General features: G+C 42.8%; 2 protein-coding genes across 3 annotated transcripts in view; one reads left to right on the forward strand and one right to left on the reverse strand.

Moving 5' to 3' along the window:
• Window positions 1-3,277, reverse strand: part of Usp33 (ubiquitin specific peptidase 33) — a 45,401-nt gene extending 42,124 nt beyond the window's left edge. For both annotated transcript variants that reach the window (XM_055614301.1, XM_055614300.1), the window contains exon 1: window positions 3,136-3,277. The gene's annotated coding sequence lies outside the window, so the exon portion shown is untranslated. The remainder of the gene's footprint in view (window positions 1-3,135) is intronic.
• A 4,658-nt stretch (window positions 3,278-7,935) lies between these two features.
• Window positions 7,936-18,493, forward strand: part of Miga1 (mitoguardin 1) — a 61,491-nt gene continuing 50,933 nt past the window's right edge. The window contains exons 1-5 of the mRNA XM_055614407.1: window positions 7,936-8,032; window positions 9,989-10,287; window positions 12,654-12,831; window positions 14,947-15,083; window positions 17,479-17,605. Of these exons, the coding sequence (XP_055470382.1) occupies window positions 10,189-10,287; window positions 12,654-12,831; window positions 14,947-15,083; window positions 17,479-17,605 (541 nt within the window). The 5' untranslated portion in view covers window positions 7,936-8,032; window positions 9,989-10,188. The remainder of the gene's footprint in view (window positions 8,033-9,988; window positions 10,288-12,653; window positions 12,832-14,946; window positions 15,084-17,478; window positions 17,606-18,493) is intronic.

Consider the following 18,493-nt stretch of genomic DNA (forward strand, 5'->3'; position numbering starts at 1 on the left):
TTAGAGGTTAAGAACACTGGCTGTTCTTCTAAAGGTACTGAGCTCAAGTCCCAGAAACCATATGGTGGCTCACAACCATTTATAGTGAGATCTGGTGCTCTCTTCTGGCCTGAAGGCACACATACAGGCAAAATCCTGTATAACTAATAAATAAATAAATTTTAAAAAATAATAATTTAAAAAAAACAATGCTGGTCCAGGTATGAACACACTGAAATCACACGGAACCCCACTAATACATGTGTGTACAATCAATTCATGTTCACTTAAAGAAGTCTAAGCTGTCCAGATTTAGCTTACCCTAAAGCTACCCAAGTTAATCTTCCCGTCTGTCACTTCTCTAAGAAGTCCCTCTCTACAGGGGTAGGAAGCAATATGAAATGTCTCCCTCAACTCAACTTCCAAAATACCATTTCTATTGTGTATTTATTATGAAGCAAGGTTGGAGGATTTTTAACAAAGAGCTTTAATGCAGTTCAAATACAGGCATTAGGAAAGGAAGAGGCAAGCTGGGGAGTAGTGGCGCACTCCTTTAAACTCGGGAGGCAGGGGCAGGCAGATCTCTGAGTTCAAAGTCACCCTGGTCTACACAGGGAACTCCAGGACAGCCAGCGTTACACAGTGAGCTCTGTCTGGATGGAGTGGGGAGGAAGAGGTATATATCCTAAAATGGGTGTGGGTTTCTCAAGACAGTTAGGCTTGACGAACCCTGTAATACCCAGGAGGTATTATGTACTGTATGCACTTCTGTTGGAAAAAAAAGACTCCATCAGCAAGAACTGATGTGCCAAGCCAAAACTGCAGCTATTCAGAAGTGGAGGAAGGAGAATCACACATTCCAAGCTAGACAGGGCTACAGGAGACCCCATCCAAACAGCCAAACAGAAAGAAAGAAAAACAGAGTACTAAGTTCACGGCTACAAAGGGAGTTCAAGATCAGCCTAGGTACCTGAGTGAGACTAGGTTCAGAAAAAAAAGCAGTAAGCAGCTAGTGGGAGGGGGGGAATGGGCCCCAGCTCCATTCCTTTTATTTGGGGTACTCTGTCTCCAACAGACTCAAACTATTGACCTATCTCATCTTCTAAGTAGCACAAATGCAGTTTCTTTTGCTACATGACCTGTTTCACGTGCCCTATACGTGTGCTTTATTTTTACTATTTTATGTGTATGTGTGTTTGCTAGTGTCCACAGGAAAGGTGTTAACGACGCCTATTTGAGTTAGGAACTTAATTCAGGACTTTCTTCAGCATGCCCTCTCCACCACTGATCACTCCATGAATGTTCTTACATCCACCTCAACTTCTTGGGAACTTCCTACTATCAGAAGGCTCCTGAAATCCCACGTACACCTTTAGCAGGTTTCCACGCTGACGGAAGAGATCTGCACTGTATGGGGATCCCATCCTCATCACGAGGGAGGCTGGGATAGGGAAAAACTGCGGTCCAGGCCAATCCAGGCAACATCAGCTCATTTCATCATTTTTAAAGATAATTCATATTTCCTCTCTTTAAAAAAAAATCTCAAAAAACTTAGGTTTTTAAAACACTGTACTCTTGTCTGTCTTATGTAGGAAGTCACAATTTTATAGCCTTTACTTTATGTTTTTATTTATTTTTATTTTTTTAAAGCAGGATTTCTCTGTGTAGCTCTGGCTGTCCTGGAACTCTCTGTGTAGAACCAGGCTGGCCTCAAGCTCAGAGAGCTACCAGCCTCTGTCTATCCTGTGCTGGGATTAGACTGTGTCGCCAAAGCCAGTTCAATCTTCTAATCTTAATCTACCCGAATTCTAATTTTTATCACAGGCTGGTTGGGCAATATTATTTCAGAAGGAAATTCTGGTCCTTACACAATCTTGAAACTCTTTCTGACTTGGGGAAAGGCCATTGGCATTCTTAGAGGGTAGGATCAAGTAAGATTTTTAAGTGACCAGCTCCTGAAAACAGCAAGTCACCTATGTAAAAAATTTGCTTATTCATGTTACAAGAACTGAAAAAGAAAACAATTAAAAATTGGCAATGAATTAGATCAAAAATAATCTGCAATCATAACTATCGCTTGTGTGTATTTTTATTGTGTTTTCCACATCTTGACAAATAACAAAGCTGTCAGCATAGTGTAAGTTACGAATGTTAAAAGTTAACATTTTCTCTCAATAAGACTCTCATCTTCCCCTACTTACATTAACAGTATGGACTCACTACCGCCATTTATAAGATCTTAAAACCAAACAGCCTGTTGCAATTATCTGATTTGCTCTAACCTTTCCAAATGACACAACTATGCCCTCTGAACCACACAGAAGGAACTAGGAGGCATGGTCTCGGTGTTTTGTTTGCTGTTTTGCTTGCTTTGAAATGGAGCTCCTGTAGGCCAGGGTAGCCATGAGGTCCTTCGATTCCTGCCTCCACCTTCCAAGTGCTGGCATCTCTAGGCTTGAGCTATCTAACCTGGCTCTTACTATCTTTAGTACCACATTTTTCTTAAAGTAAAAATGCACAGATCAAACGAAAAATATTTGACTTGACGTGGTGGCAATACACTTAGAATCCCACCAACCTGGGAGGTGGAGGCAGGAGGATCAGCTGCCTGGGGGAAGGCAGGCGGGGACATTCTAGAATTCTACACGAAGCACTAATTCTGGAGACCTTTGGTAAAATGCATCCTCAGTTAAGCCTGCGCTCCAGCCAGGATGTCAGCCCCTGGCTCCATTTTACAGGCCTATACCTAATTCCGAGAGAATCGTAAACCTAACAATCTTGAGGTTGAGTGCAAAACCCCTACGACAATCAACCTCGTTGCCTAACAAGTCAACTTTACGAATTTTCCAAACAAGATTATTTGCATCTGAGAAACACTCAAGCCCTTAAGGCAAACACACACAAAGTGGAAATGTGACCCGAACAAAAGCTGCGGACCGACAGACGCTAGGACTGGACTCTACCCAAACGCAGCGTCGGCCGAAGACGCGCCACTGGAACGATGACACCTCGTTTTTCCCGTTCGAAGCAAAGGATAACGGGGCGGCACGCACTGTCGCCGCCCCCCCCCCCCCCGACCCTGATCGCTCCCCGCGGAGCCGCCCGGGCCGCGCGGGAGCGAGCCACAACCCGACCGCGCCCGCCTGCCGCGCTCACCTCCGCCGCCGCCTGAGCGCTCCTGCCCTCCGCTCCTCCCCGCAGCCCCGAGCGCTCCGCTCCGCAGGGCCACGAAACGGCTCCGCAGCGCGGCCTGCGGGATCCCGACCGCAGCCCGACGCTTCCCTCCGCAGCCGCCGCTCCTTCCGGTGTCTCCGGTCGCTGCAGGCGTCTGGGGGCGGGACCTTGCAGGGGACACGCCCCGGGGCGGGGCCTCGAGGCTGGCCCTGGCTCCCTGCTAAGCCTGCGCTCGCCCGGGGCCTTCCTTGATAGGGAAGCGCAGCTGACGTGTACGCTCCTTCGGCTGCATTTCTAGGCTTTACTCGTATTCTCCCACCCTCTGCAGTCACAAGACGACTTCCCAAGGTCTCCTCGCGGTGCTTTACAGACACCGTCTGCAGTACGGACAGCCACTGAAAGGTCTCAGGTTTGCAATCTGAGGTGGAGAGGCCCTATAAATTCTGCCCTTGATATGCTGGGACAGGAGGATTGCCATGACTTCCAGGCCTGGGCTACTGTGTGAGGCTTTGTCAAATAAATAAATAGATAGATAGATAGATAGATAGATAGATAGATAGATAGATAGATAGATAAATAGATAAATAAAGAAATAGGGCTGCAGTGTGAGGCTTTGTCAAATAAATAAATAAATAGAGCTACAGTGTGAGGCTTTGGCTTTGTGGGACAGGAGGATTGCCATGACTTCCAGGCCTGGGCTACAGTGTGAGGCTTTGTCAAATAAATAAATAGAGAAAAGGAAGGAAGGAAGGAAGGAAGGAAGGAAGGAAGGAAGGAAGGAAGGAAGGAAGGAAGGAAGGAAAAAAAAAATGTTAGGCCCACCTCAGCTCAACTCCAGTCTTAACCCTTTTTTCTTCTGACTGCTGTAAGACCTACATTCTCTGGAAACAATTACGTTTTCTCTTTCCTACTTATACAAAGAAGATATTAATCCCTACCATTTTCCACTAGGTCAAAATCAAGATCAAATGAAATATTTATTGAAACCTTGGAATCTTCTTGGTGCTTAGAGCATTGGAAAAAGAAAATCTAATTGTATCACTGTTACAATTCACTGGACTGATTTTAAACGATGTGAATAAAAAATGTGAATAAAAACTGCAAAACTGAGCCGTGTGCAGTGGCACACACTTGAATCCAGCACTCCGGAAGCAGAGGCAGGCAGATGTCTGTGAGTTCAAGGCTACCCGGGTCTACAAATCGAGTCCAGGACAGCCAAGGCTACGTTGAGAAACCCTGTCTTGAAAATAACCAAAAAAAAAAAAAAATGCAAAACTGAAAAAGGTTTTCGGCTAGGCATGGTGGTATACCCCTGTAAACACAGCACTAGCGCAGAATTGTGAGTTCAAGACCACATAAATTACTCTAGATTACAGAGTAAGACATGTCCATTTGGTTACCCCAAAAGTTGGTCTCTCTGCAGGAGCATGTATGTAAACACTGCAAACTGCCAGTCTCCATCAGAAGCAGGTGACTGATGTGGGGCGTCTGCTTCTTCTGCTGGTGGAAATGCAGGACCTTAAGTGTGATCCTTCATGCTGTGCGGAGCTTGACACCGCAGACATGGAAACTTTCCAGTCAGGAGGGTCCCCACGGCTGCCACTACTCCATTTTCAGCCTATTACAAATTTGCTTCTTTGCTTTCACCAGTATTCAAATTGAAAATGTTTTCAATTTTTATTGAATGGCTTTTCCCAGGGAAGCCATTTCTATTTACCCAGATAGGAAAACAACAGACCAGATAAGAGTTTGCACCCACATGCCACCTGGTGAACCAGTGAGTCTGACTGGGGTCACTCCATCCTGGACCACTGCGTGGTTGGTGTCTGGCAGCTATACCAACAATGAGTCCCTCTTATGCCTCCAGCAATTGTTAACCACATATCTGTCTGCGCAGATAGGAGGGGCTGCAAGAGCCTGGGTGCTCTCCGCTGCTTCCCTGGGGAGATAGTAAAGGGTCCACTCCTTTGGTGAGGGTTCATACTGCTAACCACAGCTTCTCTGACGTCAAGATGGCAAGAGCCATCAAGTGCCCAGAGAACAATTACACACTGTGCACTTTTGCTATATACAAGTTGTGTTTGTTTGTTTGTTTGTTTGTTTGTTTGTTTGTTTGTGGGAGCGGTAATTTTTTAATCAATTTTATTTATGTGGATGGGCATTTTGTGTACATATTTGTCTGTGCATAATTTGCTGCATATCTGATGCCCCAGGAGGCCAGAAGAAGGTGTTGAATCCTCTGTGACTAGAGTTATTGCTGGTTGTGAATTGCCCTGTGGATGCTGGAAAAGCAGCCAGTGCTTCTAACTGATCTCTCCAGCCCAGGTATTTTATTTTTTTAAGACAGGTTCTTGTTATGTAGCCCAGGCTAGCCTGCAAGTCTTTGTCCTCACACCTCTCTTTCCTGATTGGTGAGATTACTGGCACGAATCACCATGCCCAACTCAAGAGAAATATTTTTTGCCCATGGAGGAAGGATTTATTTTGACCCATGCAAAAAAGGTATGGTGGTGGTAGTGTGATTTGGCTGGTTACACAACAGTAGCAGAGAAAAGGTATTTTTTTAAATTTTATTCATTAATAGTGCATATATACACTGTGTGCATGCGTGTATGCGCATGCACACACACAAGCACACTGCTCTTGCAGACATTGCCTAAGTTTAGTTTAGTTTAGTTTGAGCAGCTTACAAACCCCTTTAACTGTAGCCCAGGAAAGCTGACAGCCTTCAATACTCACGCATAAACCCTAACACACACACACACACACACACACACACACACACACACACTTGCACACACATAGGAACATACACACAATTTTAATAATGATAATTTTTAAATAAGCTGGGAGGGATGGAGAGATGACTCAACGACTAAGAGCACTTGATGCTCTTGAAGAGAACCTGAGTTCGTTCCCAGAACCCACAGAGGATCTGAATTAGTCTCCTAGCACCCAATGACAACTCACAACCACCTGTAATTCCGGTTCTAAGAGATCTGGTGTCTTTTTCTGGCCTCCTTGAGTTCCTGCATGCACATGGTACACAGACATACAGATACACACACATAGTGGGTGTTTGAGTAAGATATTCCCCATAAGTCTTTGGCATTTGAGCACTTGTTACTCCATTTGGTGGCTATTTGGGGAGGCTGAGGAGACATGAGCAGGAGTGTCACTGCGGGGCAAGTTTAAAGGTTACAGAAGCCACATGGCCTTCCCCTGCACTGCTTCCTGCTTTTGGTTCAGGGTGTGAGTTTTATTACCCGCTGCCACCTGTGCTCCACCAGCAGGGACTGTGATGGATCTGGAATCCTAAGCCCCAAAGAAACCCTGTCTTCTATAAGTCCTTGCTCATGGTCTTTTTTCAGAACAATAGAAAAAATAAGTAACACATAAACTTAGAAATGAAATAAAAACTTTAAAATGAGCTAGGGATGCAGTGCAATTATAGAGAACTAGCCTGTATTCATGAAGTCCTAAGTAGGCCTCTATTACTTAGGGGCAGGAAGGGACACAAAGTCATGGTTTCTTTACTGGTATGGTAGCACATCCCAGTAATTCCAGCACTCCAGAGTTGGAGACAGAGGTTCAGAAGTTCAAAGTCATCCTTGGCTAGGTAGAGAGTTCAAGGCTTGTGTCATAAACATAAGACCCTATCTCAAAGTAAATAAACAGAAGTCAAGCTCACAAAGATAAAATGTTTGAAATATATATGTATATAACACAGATAAAAGGCATGCAGATATGTATTTTTATAAATAACACATATATTTCTAAAAACCAACATACACACGTACCCCAAGGCAAAATCTCATCTACTGAAATTCTTGCTTTGGGATTGTTTCAGTGTTCTAAACATATTCCATCATGCTTTAGTCACATCAGCACCTTGCTCAGTAACCGTGGTCCTCCGTGGGTTTACCTTTGGGTGGGATGGGATTCCAGGGCACTGTCAGCACAGGGAAGCAACTGATGCAGCTGTTTAAACAGTTGGGACTGCTACTTTGGTGATGGACAATGTTTGTACAAGCACCACGTGTGTGCGCGTGCCCACCGAAGCCAGAAGCGAGCATCAAATCCCCAGGAAACCGGAGCTGCAGGCGGACAAGTGCCCTTAACCAACGTGCCAAACCCTTAATTTTTGAACTGTAGCTCTCAGTCTAGAATACGTAATTCTTAACGTCATTGCTAGCCTTAGATCGCCTAGTTTAGTGGGGGATTGAAAAACCTAAAGAACGGATATAATAACAAATGCACTATTTCTATAGGTTCGTTCGTCCTGCCTGATAACCTCAGGAGGACTACGGGTCGATGATACAAGTTGCTCGGTTGCTTGGTGGGGTTGTTAATTGGAGAGCCTCATAGAAACCCTACCACGGACCTACATTTCCAGCACAGAAATTCTTAGTTTGGATCCACGACGGGTTTCTGCGGCTCGAAAAGGTTTGCATATGTGTCCTTGCACACGCGTGCAGTGCGAGTTTATTGTATTTACTTTAAACGTATAGCTCTGGTCGTTTTTATAGAGAAAAGCCCCCTAGTTTTAACCAGATTCGCTTACTGGTCCTATACTCCTGAAAGGTTACCAGCTCCCGCTCGCGGGTGTATACAGAGCTGCAGTTCTAGATTGCGCACCCCTCCAGCTAGGACAGAGCCCACTGCCCGAAACCAACATGGCGGGGGCGGCCTCGCGCGTAGCCCCCTCCCGCATCCGCCCGGAGCCCCTCCGCTTTCCCACACCTTTGCGTCGTGACCCCGGAAGGACTCCGCCTCCCGCAGCCGGAGGTGCGGGCGGGCGCGGGAGGGCGCGCGGGCGACCGGCTGCGGAGAGAACCGCGCTCCGAGCGCGGGGCCGAGCGGCGCGGCAGAGAACGGGGTGAGAAGAGACGGGACAGGGAGAGCGCGGGCGGCGGGGACTGGGAGCAGCTACGGGGGAGCAGGATGACGCCAGGCGCGAGGCGTCTGCAGGGAAGCCAGCCGTGGCCCGCTCACCAAAACCGCTGAGCACCTGCTCTAGTGGGAGGCGCCCGGGCATCTTGTTTTTATCATGATTGTTTGTATCCAGACAGCGCCTCACTCTGTAGCCCAGCAGACTGGTTTGGATGCCCCTGTGAAGACCACACGGGGCTCCAACTGGTGGTCATCCTCCTGCCTCAGCCTCCCAAGTGATGGGATTATTAGGCGTGACCACTAGCCATCTTGTTTTCACACAGACCGATGCTACCAGGTTATTGTCAGTTACGATTTTTATTGCACTGCAAACATCCCCTCAGATCACAAGAGGAGGTGGGTGTAGATGCTTGTAATCTCAGCACCAGGGAGGTGGAGGCCAGAGCATCTGAGATTCAAGGTCATTGTCCACTGCAATGTAAATTTGAGGCCTGCCTGGCCTACATGGGACCCGATCCCTCGTGTGTGTCTTCAGGCTTAAGTTGTGTAGAGTCACCTTCGTGTCAGATTGGCTCCGAAGCTCAGACTTAGTTCCTGCATATAGCGTTGTAGAATAGAATTTTAGGATGTTTAAAATGAACAGACCAGCGCTTGGAAGGAAAGAATGAAGTAAATTTCTTTTACAAATTTGAATAGTCATAAGACTTCGTTCATATTTATTTTAATCATATGTCTGTAAGCAACGGAAATACCTACTTTTGAAGTTTTTCAGTTAGTAACAATCATTTTTAGATTCAGCTTCCTTGGTGGTTTTCAGTAAAGCGGAAAAAAAAATCTAGAAATCAGAAATAAAGGTTTGTCAAGAATCTTTGAGCAAAGTACTTTAGCAAGTCCAAATAAGCATTTTCGTCACCAGACAGTGTTGTTGTTTTTATTCCCATAAGTGCGTGGGTGGTTTGCTTGTATGTATGCTTGTATGTATGTCTGTGCAGCAGGTACGTGGAGTCCAGAGGAGGGCATGGGATTCCCTGGGACTGGAGTTAGAGATGGTTATGAGCTACCATGGTGGTGCTGAGGGTCAGCTCTGGGTCCTCTGAAAGAACGGTCAGTGCTCTTAATAGCTGACCCATCTTTCTATCCCAGACAGAGTGCTAGGAAGGAATACAACTGTAAGCTGATCTGTATTTTATGAGTGTATTTACTGTGTGCACTCACTAATAACAGTGAGCTTATGCTTCCATAGATACCCAGACTCTCAACCAGTGGTTCTCAACCTGTAGGGAGTCCAGTGACCCTTTCACAGGGGTCACCTAAGACTATCAGAAAATACATATTTACATCATGATTCATAACAGTAGCAAAATTACAGTTATAAAGTAGCAATGAAAATAACTTCATGGCTGGGGTCACCACAGCATGAGGAGCTATATTGCAGGTGGGGGGGGGGGGCATCAGGAAGGCTGAGATCTGCTGCTCTGGGACAGGCAGCTCCTCCTGTGCCTCCCTGTCCATTCCCCATCATTTTCTTAGGTTAACATACAAAGTAATGGTTTTTCCTCATTGAATCTTCATACACATGTATAAGTATATAGTTTGTTCTCATTCATTCTGCCCACTGCTAGACCTGTAGTTTTCTAAGGAAAAATTATGGCTTGAATGTGAGTATTACATTTTCCTCACTGTTATTAGCCTTTTGGGCAAGGCTGAGTATAAATGCAGCTCATGTTCTCCTTTGCTCTTTTGGTAACTAGTCATTGCGATTTTAGCTCCACTGAGATATCATGCATGCATAATTAACTATAAAGCTGATAAAGTTTAAATATTTTTTTATTCTGTTTATTTATTGGATGCTGTGTGGACCTCAGAAGAATCAGTTCTCTTGCTAGAAATTAGTTATCTCGTTTTACCAGAGTTTAACTTTTTTTTTTTTTCTTTGAGACAGGGTCTCGATATGTACCTCTGCCTGGCCTAGAACTCACCTTGTAGACCGCACTGATCTCAAACTCATAGAACTGGAACCAAAGGCATGAATCATCACACCTGGCAAGAACTGAGGTTTGCATCTTTCATGGATAAAGCAACCAGAAATCCCTGTGGCTGATTCATTTCTGTTTCATTGAATTAAGATTGGACAGAGGCATCATGTCAGAAGAAACAGTCAGCAAACCACAGTTCTCCTTGAAGACATCAGCAGTAAAAGTGTTTGGTCTCCCTGTGTCTTGGTACTACTATCTTTCCCAGGTAAACCTCGAGGTTTACCTTTATGTGGTTCAGTGATATTTTGTGTCACTTGAGGCCATTTTGCTTCATGGTGCTAGTGTTTAAACCCAGAGTTTGCTGAGCAGGTGTGGTGGCCAGTGAGCTGCACTCCCAGCCTCTGAGGTTTTCATATAGCACAGTCAGAATGTTAACTAAAATAAGTAATACCTATCTAAAATTATTTCATATATATGTATGTATATATAGCATATACGTATACTGTTGATTTTACCAATAAAAACTCAGGAGCCAGATGCTGGGGAGAAAACCTGTTAGCTCAGAGAGGCAGAGAAAGCGCCCAGCTGACCTTCCTACTCAGCTCAAGTCCCAGAAGGAAAAAGCCAAAGCCCCTTCTCCACGCTGTCTTAAATACCCTTCTTTTAATACCCCTCCTTTCTGTTTATCCTTGTCAGCTGGTTTCTTGCTCCACCTCTTGACCTAGGGTTAACTTTATTTAGTTCTTGGATTAAGGGTGTGTGCCGGGGCTAAGCCAAAACTACAAGTACTTGTTTACAGAAAACAGAAAGCACTAGGATAAAAAATTGAGCCATACCACAATTAGAAACAGGTTTTTACAGTTCACAATCTTGGGGTTCACAATGGGATCAAATATCAATTTTTTTTTTTTTCATAAAAGGGGACTGTATTACTCTAAAAAGTTTTCCTGTCTTATCCAGGTATGGTGACATACACCTTTAATCCTGCTCTTCATCATATTTTATATCTGGTGTACTTTACTGAGTATAACAATCTTCAAGATTTTTCCACATTGTAGTACAGCCAAGAATTTCCTTTGCAATATGGAATTAATGTTCCATTGTGTGGTTATGTACATTTCTGCTTGTCCTTCCATCTGTCTGTGAAACACTGGAGGGCTGCCTGTTTTAGCTGTCTTGAACAATGCTTCCCTAAGCCTGGAGGTCTCAATAATCTCTGCCAGACCCTGCTTTTAGCCAGTCAGTGCCACACACTGGTACTCTCAGCAGTCCACAGGCACAGGCAGGAAGACCAGCAATTTCAGGACAACCTGGGCTATACAGGGAGTCCTGTTTAAAAAAATGAGCGGATATATCTCAGTTCAGATTTGATCCCCAGAATCCAGATTAACAAGCAAGCAAGCAAGCAAAAAAGCCAGGCACAGTAGGAAGCACTTGTCGAGTAGGCCAGGGGAGGCAAAGGCAGGAAGTGCCTTGGTGCACGCCCTTAAATCCTGGCTCAGAGCTGGCCAGTCTGCCAGATAGTAACTGCAGGTTCAGTGGTGGACAATGGTTTGGGAAGACATCTGATGTTGCATCTGCCCCCGCATGCCCACACTAGCACCAAAACAAAGGAAAAGAGGAGGAAAGAACCTGCTTTCAATTCCTTTTAGAATTTCTGAATCACATGGTGTTTTGTTTTGTTTTGTTTTGTTTTTGAGCTGCTGCGCTACTTTTCCATAGCAGGTACTCCTTTCTGTATTTCCACAGCCTTGTCTGTCAGTACTTGTGGTCTTGTTTTACTGTAGGGTCACCTTACAGGAATATGCTCTCCAGATCTTTCCTCTCACTCTGTGGGCTGCTGTGTATTTTGTTGTTAGATTACAGTTTTAAATATTTTTGTTTTGCCTGTGTGTATGTCTGGGCATCATGTGCATGCCTTGGACCAAGAAGAGGGCATCAGCTCTCAGTTCTGTAATTGTCCAGATAGTAGGGTTCTAAAACTATTTTTGATTAATTTATGAATAAAATTACTTACTTATTTATAAATGAATGTGGTTTTTAGAAATAAGTTAACTCATGTTTGATTAAAATTCCAGACATGTTTTTAAAACTAGAGCTCAGCAGTTGAGCTCTTTACTCTAAGCCCTCAGGGAGGCGGAGGCAGGTGGATCTCTGTGAGTTCAAGGACAGCCTGGTCTACAGAGTGAGTCTAGGACAAGGCTACATAGAGAAGCTCTGTCTCAAAAAAAAAAAAAAAAAAAAAAAAACAACTAACTAAACATATAAACAAACAAAACTGAGCTTAGCTTTAGAGTCTCATTTAATAATTTCTGCATTTAAAGTCCTGCTCATTGTTCAGATAGAAGATTCAGTTGCATGAATTCATCGTCACTTGGTGAAGCACTGTTCACAGGGTTGAATCATTTTATGTCTACTGACTTTTGAAGTAACAGTGTTTATTTGAAACTTAGATAACTGCAGAGCAGTGAGTAATAGGGTGTTAAATTAAGGCAGCCTAGCTGGCACTGAAAGAATAGCCTCTTGACGATGTTCACAGATAACTAAGATCTAGTTTTAGTTTTATCCTTTTTGTTTTTAGTGAACAGATATGAGTTATTTCTGCTTGTGTTTTTTAACTGTCTTTTCCAGATCAAATTTTCACCAGCAGCTAAAAAGTTGTTTGTATTCACTGCTGTGAGTACTATATCTGTAATTTTTCTGGCTCATCACTTTAAAAGAAGACGTGGAAAGAAGAAAGGAAAAATACAGCCGTGGGAACCGGAGCACCTCATACTTGAGCAGACTAAAAGAGCAGCATCAGATAAAGGTTTGTGGAAATGTCCAGATTAAACCTATGCAGCGCAAGACACTGTGTCATACATAGCTAGAAAAGCAAATGTATTGAAGCCACTTAGGGTCCTGCACAGAAGTACTTACTGACAATTCCTTGTTGTACGTCTGCATTTAAGTAGATCCACTTAAACATCCATACGTGTCAGTAAGTTATATAGTAAAATACGACTGTGGAGGTCGTGCAGATGGAGACTGCTCTTGGAGGGACTGGCTTCTATTCTCAGCATACACATCTGGCAGCATCAGGGATCTGACACTACTGGCCTCAGAGCACCTTGCTCACAAGCCACCCAAACTCAGATGTTTATATATATAACTCAAAGGTAACAAAAAATTCTTTCCTTAAGAGCCACAAAACCATGGTAATCCGTTCACAACCTGCTTTTGAAGTATTTGACAATGTATGAGAATACTGTTCTAAGTCAAGAGTGTGTTTTGTGTGCTATCATTTGTAAAATAATTATTAAATTTGTATAAATGTACTGTAGATAGAGTTGAGATAATTCTATCTCTATTACCTTTATGTTGTTTGTGACTTTACTATTTATAAGTTATTTTTTAAAGGGTATTAGCTCCAGCTGGCCTCAAATTCACTATGTACTAAGCCTGGCTTTGAACTTTTGGTTATCATGGCTACACCTTCTGAATGCTGGGATTGTAAGTGTACAATCTTACAATCCCAGATGTATGCACATCTGCATACATTTGTCTGTTTCAAAAGTCCTAGAATTGCTGACCTTTAAAGAATTGGTATTTTTGTAAGAGAGATGGCACATACGGCTGAATTGTAGTAGTGAAAATAATTCCCTGGGGCCGATGAGATGGCTCAGCAGGTAAAGACACTGCTGCAAGCCTGATACCCTGAGTTTCACCCTCAGGATCCACATGGCAGAAACACGACTCTCAAAATGTCCTCTGACCTCCCTATATTCACTGTAGCACATGGGCTGCACACATACAAAATAAATAAAAGTGTGGTGATAGTGGTAACAGTTCCTTGACCACGCTGGAGTTCTTCGTATTTACTGTCTTGTGTACTTTATGGTTTTATTATTTATTCATTCGCATACACAGTGAGTCACTGTTGTTTACTGAGGTTTTATTAGTCTCGGACAAGCACTATCCCCAGCATCATATTTAATTTGCGTATCATTCCTATGAATGACAGCTATAGGTCTATGTTCATCTGTTTAAAATACTAACGTGAACAAATTACGGAAGGTCATGGTATGAAGACGTTACCAAGGTCATATAACCTCTGTGTACTGGGATTTGAAACCAGGGGTCTAAACTGTTATGCTTTAAGAAGCTGGGCCTGACATTGGCTCTGCAGACAAGCACAAGCAAGTAGAAGGTCCAAAGGACAAAGCTAAGCGCAAGTGAGGTGGAGAAGTTGTAGCTGTAATTCAGGGACAGAAATGCTTACCAAAAAAAAAGAAGCTGGACACAGTGGCACACACCTGTAATCCCAGCATTCAGTGAGGCAGAGGCAGGTGGTTCTCTGAGTCTAGGTCAGCCTGGTCTACAAAACAAGTCCAGGACAGCCAGGGCCACTCAGAAACCCTGTCTCAAAAAAACAAAATAAACAAACAAACAAACAAACAAAAAAGTGCTTACATCAGTCTGGGAGATAGTTGCTAACATTTTTATATGGGTTATATATAGCAAGCCATTCAAAACTGTTCTGATTAGTTAGCTGAATGTTTACTCTTGTTATAAAATCTGGTTGTAATATTACTACAAATATTAGAAATGTATAGCTTAATAACGTTACACATTTAATAATTTGTATGCTTGAATAAAGTGTGTTTAAAAATCAGGTGCATTTTGCAGCTGGACACTTGGCTCAATGGTTGAGAGCTCTTCCAGAGGACCCAGGTTCAATTCCCAGCACCATGGCAGGGATCTGACACCCTCACACAGACATACATGCAGTCAAATCACCAGTGCACATAAAATAAAAACAAATAAGTCTTTTTAAAAAAAAAAATCAAGAGCATCTGAATGGATAGAATGTAACTTAACATTTTGCCTGAAAGTTACTGTTGGAGCTGCTGATGCCTTTGATGTTGGTGTGTTTGCTTTCCAGGCTCAAGTTGTTCCAGTAGTAGACAAAATTTGACCTTGTCATTAAGTTCCACCAAAGACAAAGGATCTCAACCTTGTCACTTGGCTAATGGAGGACTTTTCAGCAAATACTCGGATTCTGCCCAGAGCTTAGCCTCTGTAAGAAAAGCATACTTATTTTTCTACTATTATTATGTTTGCTTATATATCTCTCATTAGGTTAAGTATCACATATCTGCTGCTCTTAGTATAAGCCCAGGAGACAGTCTGGTTAAGTCTATTTGGTTCTGCTGTTGGCTTCCAGTTTCATTGAGTAAGTGCTGTGGTCCATTTTGTCCTGTGAGAACAGCTTTGATGTAGTAATGTTTCAGAAGTAGATGCAGGCATACTTTTCCTGGACTGGATGTGATGGTTTGTGCCTGTGGGTCTGCTTATGTTATCATGCCCACCCTGCACTTTTTGGGTTCAAGTGGTTCTGTTGCTTCAGCCTCCTGAGTAACTAGGTCTGCTGAGTCATAGAGAATCACTATGCCCAGCAAAAAGATGCTGAATTATAAAGATTTGAGCACCCAGATTGGAGACCTGTAGATTTGTAGTTCTGTGAAGTTGAGCAGAATCATACCCCCTTCTGTAATGCTGGCCCTCAGCTTCAGGGGCGTTTTCTTAGTGTCAAGCTGCTTTTCTGAGCAGTAGTTCAGAGAGCTTCAGTCACGCCTTCTCTTTTTCAGCCAGCCTTGCCGTCCTCCACTAAGGCTGTGAGTAGGTAACGAATCATGACATAGAAGACTAGAGATGGCTAAGACCACAAAACTTGGTAAATGGAGTCAAAGGAGCTGAAGAGATGGCTCTGTAGTGAAGAGCATATATGGCTCCTACGGAGGACCTGAGGATGGATCTCAGCTCCCCACTGCAGCACTCATAGCCACCTGTAACTCCAGCTCTAGGGCATCCAGCAGTCTCCTGGCTCCACGGGAAACTGTACTTCTGTGCAGATAGCCCCGCCGGACACACATGCATACTCATAATCAAAAATAAAAAATAAATGTAAAAAATGAAATTTAGAGGTATGGTAAGAGATATTGTTGGGTTTTTGTTTTGTTTTGGGGTTTTGTTTTGTTTTTGAGACAGCGTTTTTCTGTATAGCCTTGGCTATCCTGGATTGGCTTTGTAGACCAGGCTGGACTCAAACTCACAGAGGTCCACTTCCCTCTGCCTCCCAAGTGCTGGAATTAAAGACGTGTGCCACCACACCTGGCACAGTAAGAGATGACTTTTTTTTTTTAATTTGAGAAGTTACAGAAACAGAAGTGTTGGTGAACTTGGAAGAAGAATTTTTACTGTGGAAAGCTGCTGAACTCAATCATTTTATGATGCTGGCAGAAAAACCAAGTGGAATCACCAACAGACACATAATGATTTTAGATTTCTCTCCAGCGAACAGAGTTGGCATTAGGAACAGGGGTCGCCTGCTTGGAGTGACTGGCATGTTTGACACAGCGGGTTTACTAGAGAAGGGCATGAACAATGGTAATGCCCATCTGCATGTCATTTAGCAGTATTTACAATCCCTAAAGGCAAAGAACCTGGGCATCTTACAGTTGGTGTAGGCAACATTTGTAAGTACTAACACAGTAAAGATTTATAAATAACCACCTGTTTGTGTATGTGTGTGTGAAAATACTGATTTCTGTTCAAAATACTGTTCCACCTATATATTTTTGAACAACAGGGCCAGAATAGTTAAGAGTCACATGAGTACTAAATTTGAATATAATCACAATTTTTTCTTCAGGTAGAATTTATCCACACTGTAATTATAGGACATATATAAATAATTATGGTAGGGGGCTGGAGACATGGCTCAGAGGTTAAGAGCACTGCCTGCTCTTCCAGAGGTCCTGAGTTCAATTCCCAGCAACCACATGGTGGCTCACAACCATCTATAATAAGGTCTGGTGTCTTCTTCTGGCCTGCAGGTGTATATGCAGATAAAACATTGTATACATAATAAATAAATAAAATATTAAAAAAAATAATTATGGTATATAATTATTTTTATTTTATATATTTATTATATTTATATATTTATTATATATTTTATATATTTATTATATATGTTATATATTTATTTTATATATAATATTTATATATATTATATAAATATATAATATATAATATATTTATATATTGTATATTTATATATTATATTATTATATAATATTACTATTATTATAATATTATTTATTATAAATATATATAATATTTATATATAAATATTATATATATTTATATATAATATAAATAATACATTATGGTAGCAGGTTTGGTGTATAGCTCGGGATAGTGTTTACCTAGCCTGTGTGAAACCCTGGGTTCCAGCTCCACCACTGCATAAAAACCAGCTGTGGGTGCACACACCTGTAATCCTGCTGCTTGGGAGGTAGAGGCAGAAAGATGAAAAATTCAGATTCTTCCTTAGCTGTATAGGAGACTGTGAGTATGTGCATGCGTGCATAAGAGATTTTGAACTACTTTCCATCGGTCTTCATTTCAGGTCCAGAGTGTTAACTCCTGTCACAGCTGTGCTTGTGGAAATTCAAACTCCTGGGACAAAGCAGATGAGGATGACATCAAGCTTGTTAACATTCCTGTGACCACCCCCGAGAACTTGTACTTGATGGGTAGGCATAGCACTTCAGAGTTCTAAGATGCTGTCATCAGGTCTGATTTGAAGGGAAAGGGGAAGTGAGCTGGGGCTGGGGAGGTGCTCAATGGCAAACAGCTTTCCTGGCATGGTCAATGTCCTGGGTTTGACACCTGGCACTGTGGAGGATTAAAAAAAAAAAAAAAAAAAAAAAAACATAACTGAAACCAGTGATTTCTTCTGAAAGAATCAACTGTAGTTTTAAATGGCCTGTGTCAATTGAGTCTATCCTATGTAACATCGATAGCTGTACTAGTTTCTCAGGAGTGATGTTTGTTCTGCAGCCAGAGTCCAAAATCATTCTGAACTGGAGTCAAGGAGTCAGTTTAGCCACCTTTCTTTTGGAAACCTGTGAGAGAATGCAGACCTTTCCTTTTGCCAGCGTTCCTCTTGCAGCCATATCACTATTACCCCTGTCTTTATTTTCATATCACATGCTCCTCTATGTGTCCATTTGCCCAGACACCTCCACTATTCAAATGTATAGTGTTCTGTCTGCATGTACACCTACAGGCCAGAAGAGGGCACCAGATCTCATTATAGATGGTTATGAGCCATCTGGTTGCTGGGAATTGAACTCAGGACTTGTGAAAGAGCAGACAGTTGCCACAGACCGGCCCAGTCGGGCTCCCGGCGTCCTTGGGAGAACAAGGCTTTGGACAGGAAGACACGATTTCGGCGATGAATTGACAGAGACACCTTGATGGTTTTGACTCTGCTGCACTTTACTGAAATCAAGCTAGTGTTTTTATAATGATTTCACAAAAGTCACCTTAAAATTGGCATACTTCCCAGAACATTCAGACTTTTACCAAGAATACAAAGTTTACATTTTAACTCAAAATGCAGTCAAACATAAAGCAGT

This window comes from Psammomys obesus, unplaced genomic scaffold (assembly GCF_907164565.1).
Source record: "Psammomys obesus unplaced genomic scaffold, mPsaObe1.curated_primary_1811, whole genome shotgun sequence".
In the NCBI taxonomy this organism is placed as follows: domain Eukaryota; kingdom Metazoa; phylum Chordata; class Mammalia; order Rodentia; family Muridae; genus Psammomys; species Psammomys obesus.